General features: G+C 38.6%; 2 protein-coding genes across 5 annotated transcripts in view; one reads left to right on the top strand and one right to left on the bottom strand.

The window, feature by feature from the left end:
* lyve1a (lymphatic vessel endothelial hyaluronic receptor 1a) overlaps positions 1–2,297 on the top strand; it is a 2,452-nt gene extending 155 nt beyond the window's left edge. Inside the window, exons 1-6 of the mRNA XM_043243783.1 lie at positions 1–6; positions 130–292; positions 379–518; positions 1,418–1,663; positions 1,769–1,847; positions 1,989–2,297. The exon at positions 1–6 is cut by the window's left edge and continues 155 nt beyond it. Of these exons, the coding sequence (XP_043099718.1) occupies positions 1–6; positions 130–292; positions 379–518; positions 1,418–1,663; positions 1,769–1,847; positions 1,989–2,127 (773 nt within the window). The 3' untranslated portion in view covers positions 2,128–2,297. The remainder of the gene's footprint in view (positions 7–129; positions 293–378; positions 519–1,417; positions 1,664–1,768; positions 1,848–1,988) is intronic.
* A 558-nt stretch (positions 2,298–2,855) lies between these two features.
* Positions 2,856–15,062, bottom strand: ampd3a (adenosine monophosphate deaminase 3a). 4 transcript variants are annotated; one of them, XM_043243779.1, is made up of 16 exons: positions 15,006–15,062; positions 14,615–14,692; positions 11,226–11,448; positions 10,341–10,518; positions 10,060–10,225; positions 9,412–9,631; positions 9,183–9,312; positions 8,910–9,104; positions 8,676–8,807; positions 8,088–8,251; positions 7,551–7,677; positions 6,885–7,048; positions 5,035–5,155; positions 4,462–4,635; positions 3,644–3,754; positions 2,856–3,563 (listed from the first exon to the last, which is right to left on the bottom strand). In XM_043243779.1, the coding sequence occupies exons 2-16, from the start codon at positions 14,673–14,675 to the stop codon at positions 3,393–3,395; spliced, it is 2,337 nt and encodes a 778-aa protein (XP_043099714.1). In that variant the 5' UTR covers positions 14,676–14,692; positions 15,006–15,062; the 3' UTR covers positions 2,856–3,392. The 4 variants fall into 4 exon arrangements, with proteins under 4 accessions (XP_043099714.1, XP_043099716.1, XP_043099717.1 ...); XM_043243781.1 differs by lacking the exons at positions 14,615–14,692; positions 15,006–15,062 and adding an exon at positions 13,328–14,426; XM_043243782.1 differs by lacking the exons at positions 14,615–14,692; positions 15,006–15,062 and adding an exon at positions 12,702–13,187.
* Between the last annotated feature and the right edge of the window lie 917 nt (positions 15,063–15,979).

The raw sequence follows: 15,979 nt of genomic DNA on the forward strand, positions 1-15,979 counted from the left end.
TTAAAGGTAGGTCCCTCTCATTGACGCTCATTCATCTTCAGTATCTGTGGATGTGGATGTGATAACATTTGGGCCTTTGGTAGTGTGTTATACCAAACTGATCTTTGTTCTTCTTCTTCTGTTGAACAGTGAACCCTAAACGAGCCGTCTCCGGTGTGTTTGAAGTTTCCGTCGGAAACACATACGCCTTAAGCGCATCGGCGGCTAGGGACCTTTGCGAGCGTCTAGGGTTGACTATTGCAAGCAAAGCGCAGGTCGCGGAGGCGCAGAAACACGGCCTGGAGACATGCAGGTGAGAACACGGTAAATCATAAATTAATGAAAAAAGGATCAGGAATCAATGAAAACAGGATCGGCGTTTTTCTTTGTAAATCTCAGGTTCGGGTGGGTGGACGAGCAGATAGCTGTTGTTCCCCGAGTTCAGGTCAAATCGAACTGCGGTAACGGAGGGACCGGGGTCGTCGTGTGGCGCGCAGACGCCGGCAGACGGTTTGATGCCTTCTGCTTCAATTCAACAGGTAAAAGAGTTCTTTTAGAAAAGCAAAAAATATCTTGCTTTTAGACACTGTGCTCGGAAAGCACAAAAGCGCATGAATTATTTGTTAAGCCGTATTCTATGTTAACAAACGTGTTGTATTCTGTGAGGATACGTGCCTGTGATAGTCATTTGCATAAAGCATGCCCTAATCATATCCATATATCGTGCATTTTCAATTTACAAAAACAATTTTATATGGGATTGTCGACCTATCTTGTTTTTTTTTTGTTTTTTTTTATCTGAATATTGCTCATAAATAATAAGCACTTTTGTAAAGTCGCAGTTATTCTATCGCTAACAACGTGTTCTTAAAGATTTTTCAAAATGTAAGTAAAAACTGGTTTATTATAATAGTTTCTGAGGGTAAAGAATGTTGTTTTTTCCCCTTCTATTTTATTTTAAGTCTATTATACGTATTGCAGTCTAAGTACTGAGTATGAATTAACTACATATACTTACTATACGGTTAGGGTCTGGCTTAAAGCCACTTGCACGTAATTATGCATAATTCATTGTTATTATGATAGTAAATATATGTAACATACGTTACCTTTTTTTGTTTGCATGCACATAATTTCACTTTTTCGAATTTGAAATCAATTTTATGAAATCCATTTCGATACACATTTTTTCCCGTGGACTCCTTTTCCAAGTTTGTGTGTCAGTTGGCATCGAATCAACACAAACTGTCAGTGTGTCAAGGAGATAGGAAACTCTGGATGTGGCATCATCTCGGATTGGTTTCCTATGAGGGCCAGGGATGCGGCGAAACGGAAGGAAGCGAGTGGGACGAACTGGCAAATGCCTGATCAAGAGGAACGTGACCGCTGAGATTCGTTTGATTGTTACGTAACGGGCCTGACTCGGTTCTCTTCGCAGATTTTGAGGCACAAAACCAGGTTTCCGTGGCCATGGGCCAAAGGGCAACAAGAAAGCCAATCACAACGCATTCGTCTGTTTTTCCCACTGCTCGAGCTGGAGTTCATCTGAGGAAAACCCCATTTTCTAAATTGCCTTCCACATCGTCTTCGCTCAGCTCCCCTTCTTCATCATCATCATCATCTCGCAGTCCCTCTGTTAATGATGAAGGGAAACATCTGCCCATGAGCGGGACCCAGATTGAGCGTATGATCATCCTATTTTCATCACACGAGCGTATAATAGCGGTTATCGTTTGGTTGAACTCGACGGCTTGCTTGTATTTACCTGTGTCTCTTTTGCGATCCACAGCCGTCCCGGCGGCCTTGCTGATCACGGTGACCTTCGCAGTCATGCTCGCTGTCTTTCTAGCTCTTTACTATTTCAGAACGTAAGTCACGTTCCTCTGTTAAACTCTAAATGTTTTCGAATGCGAAGTTAAACCTCGGAGCGAATGCCTGGGATTCCGGGGCGCATTTTTAATTCACCTGAAATTGTGGAAAAGCTGACCACCGAAATTTGTGCTCTGCAGGAAGAAGCCCTGCGGGGCAGAGTGTGACGGCGAGCGGCAGAAGGAGAGCATTGAGACGGAGCACTGCAGGGAAGAAGACCCGCAGAAACCACAGGAGGAGAACGAGGAGGAGAACGACACTTCTGCAGGAAAAGACTGACATTTCTGCATTTGTCAAGACATCTCGGGATGACTGAAGTGTTCGTAGAAGTGTTACGGTGTTGTAGATATGTAATGGAGCAAACAATGACATAGGTGTGTTTATTTAAGTGGAAGCTGGCTTTTTATCATGCTTTTTATTTTATTACATTAAATATTTTACCGATTTTCCTAGATGTCTGGACATTCAATTGAAATTTGACTTTACAATTTTAGTGTGTTCTCATAGACTTGATATGTACACACACATGTATACTATTATATATAATACAGTGCATATATATATATATATATATATATAAAATATATATATATATATGTTAAAATAAGCTTTATTTGCCCACCAATGCTGCATTACATTAAGACATACAGTATTTAAATATATTTTTAAATGCAGTTCATTCCCGTGATAGAAGAATACACGTGGTAAAAAAGATTATATGACAAAGCACACAAAATATAGGGAGAAATTATTTATTAATTAATCTTTTAGTCGTTTACAAAATAGCTTTCCACGCATTAAAACATAAAATTCAGAAAGGAATAAATATGCCGTCCTCTATAAAATATACATTATAGGCACTGCATTCAACAAATGTGACCGTTAACCAGTGTATCACACATTACAATATTCTCAAAGAAATAAATTCAAACACTGTAATATTTTTCACTTTTTTTACAAACATCATGTGCAGCATTAACTACAGCTGCGACCATGGATTCAAAGTGTTTTTCTATTTAATATGTTTTTCTACTACAGTCAAGAATGCACAGGAATTTATAGGAAATGAAGCTCCACATGACAAACCACAGCTCCAACCCTACACCAGACTTTAAGAGGCTGTATACATATCTAAGCTAATCCTGCAGGGTTTTTTTTTTCTTCGTATGTGCTGCCGAGCAGTGGCGGAATGTTCCAGACCATTTGCTTTGCCACAGAAGCGTCTTGTCGCCTGCCTATTTCTGCTTTTTTGAAGGATATGGTTCCCAAATCTCCACAGGAGGGAGACACTGCCCGTGTAGCGCGACGTCAAGCACGCCAAACCCTTTTCAAGTCATTGCAAACCTCCATTTCAAGTCGTTGCATAGGCAAAAGATGGCGTTTTTTTTACGAGAAGGCCGAGTATGAGAAATCTGAGAAGCACAGCAAGACTAGATAATAAACAGTGTTGCATTTGGGTCCCTGTGCATTCACTCCTACTGTTTATAAAAATAGCAATCATGCATATACGGGCACAGAGGGCTTTGCAGAGACGTATTAGACGGCTACTGTGACCCGACGACCTCTGACTTCACTGCGTCTACGAGGAAGCTGAGCTCATTACACAGTGTCTCGTGTCTGTAGGCCATACGGATCTGGGCTACGTTTGTCCGCCGAATGTCATTCCCCTCTGGTCCATCTTTTAGGTAACTGACCCCAAGGAAGTGCTTTTTGTCCTGGAGAAAATGGCAAAGAGGCTTCAGTGCTGTGCTGAATAAATATTTACAGAACGTTACGAACTGAGGATGCGCGCTACCTCATGGGAAAGGCCACTCTGCAGGACGCTGTTCCTAGCAATCTCACACACGTCACATGTGCTCAGCTTCCAAAGTTGGGCTGCAATAGCGTACTCCTCCATTAAAGCCTCCTGCAGTAGAAAAATTATTACAATAGCCTATATATGTATGCATATCGTACATTAAAAAGCACGTGCAGTTGCATTTTCTCAGGGACACTTGTGTAGCCTACCTCGAATGAAAATGTATTTAATGAATTTAATTTTCCAAAAAATTATTTTGTAGTTTATGAATTTTTATACGTGTCAGTGCATTCATTTTGGAGGATTTTATAGTTTTTATAGCTACAAGGTGGCGACAAGTGTAAGTGTAATTGAATAATTCACTCAAGCGGTTCGCTCAAAAACATCACTTCGGTTCAGTTATTTAATTTAATAAATTAATAGGAAAATAATATAATTTTACGTATTATTTATTTAAATAGTATACATATTTAATAGATTAATGGAAACGCTATTGTTTTTAATGTTTTTCTGATGGTTTTCTCTAACTTGGCAGAAATAAATTAATGCATCCTGTTATTTACAAAAAAAAATCAACATTTGATATGGCTGGTGAAGCTGGTCTGCCTCGGCGGTATAGCAACTCTCGTCAATGTGATCGAGATGACCAATCAAATTCAAGTAACCCAAAAACTCTGACTTATTATATAGCCGCAGGCCTTACGGGGTTAAAAACCATGATTGATTTTATTTATTGAAGGGTTCATGCATTTTAGGGGTTAACCTAACCCTAACCAAATTGGGGTCCAGCTGTAAGATGGATGTATGAGTCTGACCTTGGTGTAATGGAACTGCATGGGGTCATCGGTAGAGAGCGACACGCACAAGCCTTTGTGTAGGAACTCTCGCAGTGGGTTTTTGGAGTATTCCAGGAACAGACTGTTGTTGCTCAGTGGGGACATGGCAATGGGTACTTGTGCAAGATAATACAGGTACTGCAGCACTGGACTCTGGAAAAAAAAACATACATATTATGTATGACAGCTTGTTCAGTTTGATCTTAAGACCAGATGCTCTGATCAGACCCATGTGCCCGCCTGCTTCCATTTGCATGTTTCTGTACAGCGTCAGAGGCTCCATCAACTCTAGGCTCAGCGCTAACAAGTACATAATCAAATGAAGTGGTAATAAACGCATGTCTCATTTGCAGCTTCATGAATAGACTTCGGCTGAAGATCTGAACTCTGAATTAATTTCCTTTGCCACCACCGTTAATTAAAGTACAAGATGTTTGTTAATTTGACTAAGCTCTTACGGTTTTACATATTGCGTTAGACTTTGGACTAGAATTCAAAAACGTTCTGCTTAATTCTTCATCATTTTTAAATGACTAATCTTGTGATTCTCACCTTTTTCAGGTTTAAGCCGTGAGAAATGTTGTCTGCAGTGAGGAAAGCTGAAACCAGATGGGTGATGGAGCCAGCTTCTCCGCAGTGTGGACGGAACTGAAAGGTACTAAGACCACGTTCCCTGCCAAAACACACATATACAAGCTAAAACAACCAACTGAAAACTGTAGACCTTGTTTTGTTGCAGATATAAGGCAAAACGTAGGCTTACTTTGGGTAAATAGTTGCTATTGTGAGCATTCAATACTGGAGTCCATTACCGATTCCACATTATATGATTTAAATTGTACTGTATTTTTAGCATTGAGATTAGTTTTTATCTAATTAAACATTAAACATACCACATTGATATACAAAAGCAAAGAGAAACAAAATATATAGCATTTTTTTATATCAACATAAAAGGCATTACATATTACATGTTCCCAATTCGATCTTAAGGTGACTACTGCAGTGGGTTTGTGAGTTGATTCAAAGCCAATAATTAATTAAATCATAGCACTACAAAATAAATTATTTAAAACTTTGAGCACTAAAAATAGAAATATTTAATTTGTTTACCTGCAGGCCAATGTGATCAATAAGTGACATCTAACTGTGAACATTCAACGGCGTTGTTAAATTATTGAAATATCAACCTCCTCAGAGATACTTCATGTAAATATTTATTCTATTATTATTAAATAATAATTATTTATTGAATTATTATTATATTTATGTGCTCTGTTCTGCAAGTGGACTTTATTGTGCCATCCCAAAGAGGCACAGACTTTTCCATTAAATGTTCCCTCGTGGTGGAATGACCTGCCCAACTGACTCCGAACTGAGCTGAGCCCGTAGCCATCTCCAAGAATTGGATAAAAACAAATCATAATGTCACATCACGTGCAGTTGCATATGGCTCTTTTGTTGATTTTGATTGCTTCCATCGTCCTCATTTGTAAGTCACTTCGGATAAAAGCATCTGCTAAATGTTATGCAATCGTAAATATTTAATGTGAGAGGTATCTGGCTGACTAAAACATTTGGGATTTAGGGAAAATCAATAAATTAAGAATGATTTATTGCCGTTGTGTGAATAATATATAATCATGTTATCCATGAAAAGTTTGTGACAGTACAAATAAAATCAAATTTAATTAAATATTTTTGTGTGTGATGTATATCACACACACCTACACTGACTATATACTCCAGTATGGTATGTTTAATGATAAGTTTAAAAGAAGTTAGATAAAAAAAAATCAAAATATATAAACTGATAAAAGTGAAAACCTGTGGGTATCCCCTAAAATGACCTCCTTTTGTGTAATTTGACATGGCGATGTTGTGAAATTCAAATATTGACTGTGTATACATGATCCAGTGCATTCAGATGTCGTGAGATAAAGCACACTATTCAATTTATTGTCATTTCTGTGCAAACACGTTTATATGTCTTCAATGTATTCAAAGGCCTGGGCTACTGACCCCATTGGCTCAGTCCATAATTCATCCTTTGTAAAGTGGAAGGTTGATGCCAGTTTGTTCTACTGACAGTATTCCATAGGCTTTAACAGTATCTCAGTTGTAACCCAATATGTGTGTATTACTGATACAGTGGTATTTATAGATGTCCTGGTGCATAGTGAAACACTCATGCAACTGGAAACCTTGTCTTCCTGACTGCCTTACAGTAATTATTCAAGGTTTATCAAAGCCTGGGGGTATTGTGGAATATCTTTATGTCAAATATTAAAAGATTCTTTGTTTACAGACATCTTTCCTATTCTTATGGGAAATGTAGCTTCTCCCTTCAACAAATGGAATTTTCCGGTGTGTGTGTGGAACAGATATAAAGGAGCACATACTTCCTGAGGTTGTTCAGCACCATGATGTTGGCATACATGTGGAAGAGGTAGTAGCTGTAGGGCGGGTTGTCATCTGTTGTCCATTGCTCAGGCTTGGGGCTCTTATAAGAGAACATGTGATCGCTATGTTTGGATTCATCATCCACACTGTCAAAGCCAGTCACCTGCGAAAGAGGGGATATCCCATGAGTAAAGTCTAGAAAAGATTTTAAATTATGTTCTAACATTAATAAGGTCATGATTAATCAAAACAAAAATATGAAATGTACTACATGGACAAAAGAATGTGAACACCAGCTTCCACTCTTCTGGGAAGGTTTCCACTAGATGTACATGGACGTGGATGCAGGAATTTGCTCCTATTCAGACATGAGCATTAGTGAGGTCAGGCATTGGTCAGAGGTCAGGCGTTGGCTAATGGGGCCTGACTTGTGGTTGTCATTTTAATTAATCCTTAAATATGTTGAGTGGGGTTCAGATTTGGGCTTTGTGCAGACTAGTCACGTTTTCCGTGCTGGAGCAAAAAAGGTCCTCCTCAAACGTTTTTAAAATGTTTTTAAAAAGGCAATGTGCGTATCTTGCCATGAAGCGTTCAAATCAATTACATGAATTTTAACATTGAGTTGATAACATTTATTTTACAACTACTATGAACTTTGAACTTACATATTTTAGAAATACGTGGAGCTCTTTGTGTTTCTGGGGATTCACTGTAGCTTCAAACAGAGGAAGGAAAACGTTCTCTAGCATCTTGGCAAAATTAGGAATCAACTTGCGTGACTTGAAAATATCACTGAAAGAAATGAGCAGAACATAATTGTAAAACAAGAAATAAATACTTTATGAAAATGTAGAATTAATATAGCTATTTAGGGAGGCCGTGTGTCCTAGCCATGATACGTATATTGCCTAAAACATCTAAAATAGTTTGACCAATAAAATGTAACCATAGTACATTATCGACCAATTTTTTGTTCGTTTGTTTAACTGGAAGTGTTGCTGTGCAGACCAATCATTCGACGCCAAAGTAACCTGAGAGTTATTTCAGAAGCATGAGGACAATTCAATACAATACAACAATACAATACAACAATTGATCTGCACAGTGCAAACAGCCAAAACCTGGATATTTCAGGCAATATAGAAATCCTGGCAAAGATGCGTCCAATAAAGATGGCTTGTCTATGGCCACCCTATGCTTACTATATTCTGGGCACTTGTATGATCCAGCGCATGTTTGGAGAGTACACTTTGTGCTGAATAAACCAATGGGAGAGACTTTCCCACTCCTCAGGGGAACGTCCATAAATGGACAGTCGCGGTTCAGCATGCTGATACTTGCTTTCTTCTAGATCATGTGCTACTTCCTGACAAAGACACAGAAGACTCTTAAATGAGAAATAGAAGTACATTTCTAGTACAGTAGATGGTCTCTAGACTGTATCTACATTTCTGACAAAAAAACTGCTCAAGCACAAAAATGATCTAAGTTTACAAATAAACACAAATAAATGCATTAATATTTGAAGAAACTTTAATGTTAAAAAATCCTTTTTTTAATTATTATCATGTTTTATTGTTTTTAATTGGCTGTTTTTTATTTATCTTTCAACCTAGTAAAAAAACAACTGCAGTTTGATTGAGATTCACTTGAATGCACAATGAAAAAACATGATTTTAACATGATTTAATTTTTTTCAAATTAACTTTTTATTTGTAATAATATCGGTGTAGATAAAAACAAGATGTATCTCTATAATCTTACATAGATAACAGACAAAATGACTGTACCTTGATTAAGCGGGCAAAATACTCCCCTTTAATGTAATTGTCAGCCTTCAAGTAGATTTCCCGTAGCTCACTTGCTCCTACTGGATTGTACTTGGAGTTGAATTTGTCAAAGCGATGAAAGGTTTGTCTGCCCTGTAAATAGACTAAACCTGAAGCATACTGTACAAGCCAACAGCATATATATATATATATATATATATATACAACATAAACTGTATATAAGATGTTACTTACTGCATGGACATCTAAGGAGTCTACAGTAAGATCATAGGGGTCCATATTTAGGTTGTTAAACACCTGTTTGAGGGTTAACTTAAGTCCCGCCTTCTCAAGGACAACTCTCTCTGCATCAGTTTTATAGGTGGTTTGGATAAAATCAAGCAGGTGTTTTTGGTTCATACATGCTGCTGCATGGATATGTGTGTCTACCTGTAAGTTAGCAGTTGAGTACATTTAGACATTGCATATTATCACATTGCATATATAAATGTATGTGTCAAATGATACCTTTCTGACATTGTAGAAATCTCTATGAGGAACGCCCTTGAGTTCTTTTAGTTCTGCCATTTCGTTCAGCATTTCATGGAGGTAAAACTTTGACCCAAGAAAATTTAGTCGTCTGTGACAATAGGTCTTACTGTTTAAAGAAAAAAAAAAAGCAGCTTTAGAGCTCAGAATTCTCAAATATTGAGATAAGGAGAATTGTTGACTAGGGTGAAATTGTTTGGAGACTTACGTAGGCCCATCAGCGATCATGGCGAGCACATGACTCATATCAATGGCAAATGTTTCCAGGTCTGGATAAGGCAGACAGCGTGGTTTGTTCATACTCAGAGCTTCAGTGTTTTCATATACATAAATAATGCCATCTTTCATTTTCATTTGATAATTGAGGTTGTCTGGAATATTCTCCATGCTGTAAGGGTTGTCTCCCTCACCAGGGCAAGGACAGATATCTGTAGAGAACAAAGGAATCAAAACATAGTTGATGAAGCTAGTTGACCGAGAAAGTATTGCTGGTTAAATTAGTATGGAAAACAGCAGTGGACCAGAACAGCATCCCTTGCTGGTGAACAGCATAAAAATACTGTTATTTTTCCATCAGAGAAGAAAGAATTGTTCCCATTCTACCACAGAATTTTTAAGTGTTCTTAGTTGAGCTGCACATAACTCATGTCAGCTCTTATGTCTTCTAAACTTAGCTCATCGTTGATGTCTTGGGAAGGGACATTAGGCAGGGACTGAAGAGGAACATTGGGCAAACATAGTCAGAATTTTTTGTAAACAAAAATTCCTCTGAAATGTTTATAGAGCCTAAAATAAACCTAGAAAAAGAATGTGGTCTCCAGTGTTGTGTCTCATTTTGCATTTTGAGCAAATGTACCTGGATGGACTTCATCTTCTTCTGTCCACCTTTCATTTGCTGCATTGCGTAGAAACTGTGCAGTGGTCCGTGGGAATCTGTGATATGCCAGTTTTGAGTATTTTTCTCGAATAAAGAGAGCTTTTAGGAGACTTTTAGCTGCTTGCTCATAGTCCTCAACCGTAATCTGTACATAGTTAGCGTAAACAACGTAAAGTTATCAGATATCAAAAGCAACTTTGTTGAATTTTCAATGAGAGAGCAGAAGAAGTTGGTTGTTTGTAAATTCTAACAATACACACCCCAGCACAGTAGTCTCCACTTATCGTGACTCTTTGATACTCTGGAAAAATTTTGGAGATTGAGGAACAGGTAGATGAAGGGGAAATGAGGGGCGTCACAACACCCCCAATACTGTCTGTAGTTAATGGGATTTGCAGTGACATAGACTGGGATCGAATCATCTTAAAACTCTTCTTTCTATTAGGGATTGAAGCAAATAATAATTAATTAATTAAGCATGTGTATCATATCATTAATTGCCCTGCTGAAAAAAACTAAATTCTAATGGTAGCTGATTTTAGGTGTTTTCAAGATGGTCCAAAGTAGTCATTAAGGCCATGTGTCCACCAAAGTGTTTTTAGCCAGCAGAAAATGCCAGATGCTGTGCTGAAAATGCCTAGCCATGAGCACACAATCAGATTTGTCGACATATCACTGTTGTCATCTATCACTGTTGTACTAGTATAATGTGGTAATTGGTAAGTATGTAATTTTTCCTGCCCATTCTCCACTCAACAGTTCCAAACTGGTCTACAAAAGAGATTTCCAATCCATTGGAAGGCCACTGTTTTACAAAGGTCAGCTCCAACCCTATTTAAACATGCTTTAATCAGCTAATCAATGTCTTCAGAATCACTACAAATTTTCATGTAGGTATGCTGCATGATATTGACTCTCCAGAAGCAAGATTGGAAAACACTGGTCTTCATGAATGACCAGTTGGTGGACCTAGTTTTAGGTCATGTACACCATATTGATCAAGCTTATAAAAGACTACTTTGGACCAGCAGCTAAACAGCTATCATGTCCCGAAGACCAGCCTGCCCACCATAATCTGATGCAGCCTGATGTTTCAAGCAGGGCAAAGCTACTGATAGTAATCTACACTAAATTTGGATGCTGACCGTTTGGCACTCTCCTCTGACTGTTGCTCAGCCAGTTCTCTGAGTAGCTCCCTCTGTTTGGCTTCCTGCAAGCCTATGGGACAGTCTTCAGGGACAGTGTACATGGACAGGGCATCTTTTGTGTCCTCTTCCTTAAGTGCCGAGGCATACACCTTCTCCGCCAGCAGACGAACTTCCTCATCCACATCACTTAGCGCAATCTTAGGGAACTGCCGTGGCATATCTGTATAGGAGCACATTTAAACACACCTCAGTAACATTAAGCTGTTGAATCCAGTTATGAATATCAGTTTAGTTATGAATATCAGTTAATGTTACTGTTACATGTTACACTGTTACAAGTCCCGTTGAAATCAAACAAACATTCACAGATTTGCTGTACTAGTTCCTGAGTTGCTGTCACTGTTTAAACAACACGTTGATGTTTGTTTTATGGCTCATATCAACACGCTTGCTGTAAATAGTCCTGGGATGCAATGTGCATTCCCAGGCCATTGATTCAGGCCTACAAAGTAAGTCACTAGGCCAGTGCACAGCTGCAGACACACTGCCCTATAAAACAGTTATGTCTTTGTGAGGACAGATCAAGTGTCTGAGCCCTGGGTGTGACTTCTCCCTGAACAGTTAGGAACATGGTCCACAGTGGCTACATCAGATGCTATCCTTGGCAAGAACCAGATCCCTTTGTCAAGGTTTCCATTCTTCTAAGCCATTCTGAAACTTCCATATCAAGTAGAGTTTCTGCCCGTCATACTGACTGTTGCCAGCTGCATAACCATGCAACAAGCCAACTGATATTTTGCACAAAACTGGAGCATATTCTATCTAATTTTGTAGATTGAGAAATAAAATGACCATAAATATTTAATTACAATCACTCTTCCCATAAGCGTCAGAATATTCTACATAACATACAATTCAAAGTCTGTCCGAAAAAATGATGCTGACTCAAGGCCATGACCTTAACTTCTCTGAACTGTTTTTGTTTTTATAAACCATTGCATCTGTTTTCACCCCAAACTTTGCTTAGGATAACTGCACTCAAAACACTTCAAGGACAATAAGGAAGTCTTCTTACACTGCTACTGTACATACAAGACCTGTTAGAAAATAGTTACTGGTTCTGAAATGAGTACACTCTACTTCTGTCTGTGGTGACCTGACATGCACAGCTGTGCGACTGCTGCCATTCTTACCTTCAGCCCCCGTCACCGCCATCTCAGCTTCGGCTGTTCTTAGCGGCTACACTTCAAATGCGTTACTGGGTTTATGTTTGCATGTGCATGTGTCTGATGTGGGCCATGTCCAGTCGCACTCTGAGAAACTGCTGTTGTCTGACTACCGTTTTGTTTTCTTGAGTGTCTCTCTCTCTCGCGCTCTCTATTTTAAGAGGTTGAAAGCCTCATGTCCATAGAGCTACTAATCCTTTGAATATGTCACCACCGCCTGTCAACAAAAAGTGACCCTGAATCTTACCGAGAACCGCTTACAAACAGGACCTTGGTCAATCCTCCCAGCCTATCCCATACATACATACAAAAACGGGTTTCCCAACTATTTACTCCCTCACTGCCTCGTAAAAAAAAAGCCCATAAATCCCCAAGCTGATCTCCTAAACCCAACTGTCCATGTGAACGGAATCTCTGGCCAAAAGAGCATCTCCTTTGAAAGCTTCAGCTATCCCTCACCCCCAAAAACAGCCTCTAATCCCAGCTCTGACCTTGCTTTAGACACGTATCATTTCAGCCCCAGATAAACAATCCTGCTGGCGTTATCACGGGTCTGCATGGGGCATCATGTCAAGTCCAGAGGTAATCACCCCTGAAACTGATACCTCTTGGTTGCTTCAGAGCTTAAACTGTGTGTTGACAGAAAGGGTGCTGTTCATGTTGTCCCAGAGCATGGGAGCATGCCCAGCATCTATTTGTATCACATCCATTTGAAACATAGAATAAACAAACCATCTCACCCTTTGTCTTTTCAGGCACAGTTTGTTGTTGAAGCACACAGCATGATCCACTTACGCAAAAACACACATACTAAGATATGGAAAGCAGACTGTAAAAACTCAGTGTGTGGGGACAAAGGGGAAGTAGGTTTACCTGATCAGACTGTTGTCCTTTATGTTCCTGTAACAGCTGCTTTTATCTCATACCTTATCCAACTGGAGCTCCAACAGCAAAACCTACCCAGCTCTCTCTATCAGACCAAGTGTGCCTTTCAGCCTGACCTGAAACTTGGAGACAGGTCACGTGGACGCCTCACAATCCTAGTGATGTGCTGGGTATTATTACAGGCTGCTTGGACAGGGCTGGGGGAGGAACTGGAAGTGGATTTGTCAGGCTGGAATTAAGGTGCAGCTTGAAAATCTCCCCATCCCATTCTCTCTCCCTCTGATCGATCAGAGGGAGTTCAGGATCATGTGACTAAGGGATTTGAGGGTCTGTGTGGTGCAAAGGTTTATGAGAGATTAATGTAGTACAGGCAGGTCTTAATGGCTTCAGCTCAGAGTTGATGAGTATAGAAGCTAAACCGAAGCCATGATCTGTAATATAAGCTGTGCAAGTTTCTTTGAATGCCTTTCTACATTGAGGCTGTAAATGCTTGTGTAAATAATGAATGACTACCACTACTGTTTTCTTGCACCTGTGGGTCTATTTGATGGTGCTTTGCTATCAAGAGGCTCTGTATGATGTAACTGCAAACAATGTATCAGGTTATAGTTCAGTAGTATACGCAATGAAAATTCAATGTTAAATAAAAAAGACAATAATAGCACTTTATATTAACACTTTTTTTTACATTTTGTTCATTTATTCATATTTTGTGCTACTCTTGTTTTACTCTTGAAATTCTGCTGTTGCCTCCCCATGTGAGAAATTGCTTGTTAATTTCAAATTGCTAATTTTTGAGTGATATGTTTGAACAGGATATGCAAATGCAAATTAATATGTAAATGCATATGTATTTGTATATAAAACAGATGTATGCATTTACTGACATGAGCATGAGATTTAAGGTTTAGGGACAGGTTATGACAAGGATAAAGATATGAATCGCAGAACTATTTAATTAACGCTCACTGTATCGTACTTACATTTCCTGCTTTTACTAGAAATGGTATTTGAATTGCAGCACTTCTCATGTTACTGTCTCCTTAAGATGGATTTTTTGTGCTCTAGCATTCCTTTTGCTAAATTAGCAAATACAGTATAAACGTTTCTGCAATGTCTCCTTTTTTAGGGTCCAGGATAACATTCCTGTTTGCCCCCTTCTGGCTGTAATCGGAATCTTTTTCTACAGTAATGATGAAATAAAAAATTGCTGCAATAAAAAAATCAATTTTACTATGTTATCTAGGATAGGAGAGACAAATCATAAGTGCTCACCCTTTCCCAAACATGGGCTGGAAAGCTGCTTCACTATGGGTGTCTGGAGTCTCCGCATCATTTCCTGTGTGCTCAGGCCTGGAGAGTGAGAAGACAGAGCAGCATGTGCAGTAGCAGAATAAGACTAGGAATGGGTGGGTTTCTTACATTAGCGTTATTGCAACAGATTCGATAACATGTTGAATAAGTGGCATCTATTTGTAACTGTTTATTATAATTGCTGGTTAACGGTAATATTAAACAGACACAGAACTATTAAATGTATTATGATAAGAAAATAAATCTTTGAAAATCGCATATTAATGTGGTCATGTGCTGCATTAGGAGAAAGAACAGTCAGGTAAATTATTCATAATGTTCTAAATGTTAATAATCTTATTGAAACACTTACCCAGCCTTAGATCTTACAGAACTCTGTGTCCTCTCTGCAGCTGCACTGCAATTATAAACCCATGAAGTTCTCCCAGGAAAGAAATGAAAGAAAAAAACCCACTCAGTTCTGCCCCCCAGTGATGTATGAGATATGGCAGAAGGAATTTACTTAGCAAAGAGACAACAGCAGTTTGCCACATTATGCCTAAAAGAGGCTGAGCTAAAGTTATAAAGTCACTTTGCTTTCACATTTGTTTAGCATTATTTAAGTAGACATAGATTAAATTCTTTTTTCATTGATCATTACTGCCCCCTTGTGGAGATGTGTGTCAAGAAGGTGCAGTGGCCCCAAACATATTTGGAAACAAGAATGTTATATTTGATAACATAATATCAAACAAAGGTACACATTACTGTCAAAAAAAAAACAATAAAAACTTAAAGGCTTCCATTTGCATTTGTAGGACGTAGATGTAGGAGGTATTTCAAACATATGAATTTCATTTAATAAGACTTGAAACAGTTTTGGTCACTAAATTATTCAACAATAAAAAAAATCTAATCTGCATATACATAGGCCCTGAAGTATAAATTAATGGCTGTGTTGATTGCTGGTCCATATTCACTGACAGGAGTGAAGATTTATGAGGTGTCAATGAGTGAGGCACATGGCATCAGTCCCAGAACACACTTGGAAATTCTTGGCAAAAGAACGATAACTCCAATCGTTTTTACCACAAGATGGAGCCATAGCATTAAAATATGATAGGAGGAAGACACTTGACTGAATGAATACTTTATTTTTAGCTGCAAGGTGGAAATCTTGGTTGAGGGCATCTGAGAACTGTGAAAAAGGCTTAATTCCTTCAAAAGCATATTCAAAAATATGGCTTGTTTGGTTTGTTTCAAATGTTTCAAATTTTTCCACCAGAATTAGTTTACAAGCTACAACAGACTCTTGCAAGCAGAAATTATGTTTGTCTGGTGAGGTAA

The sequence above is a fragment of the Puntigrus tetrazona genome, chromosome 7 (assembly GCF_018831695.1).
Source record: "Puntigrus tetrazona isolate hp1 chromosome 7, ASM1883169v1, whole genome shotgun sequence".
Taxonomy (NCBI): Eukaryota; Metazoa; Chordata; class Actinopteri; order Cypriniformes; family Cyprinidae; genus Puntigrus; species Puntigrus tetrazona.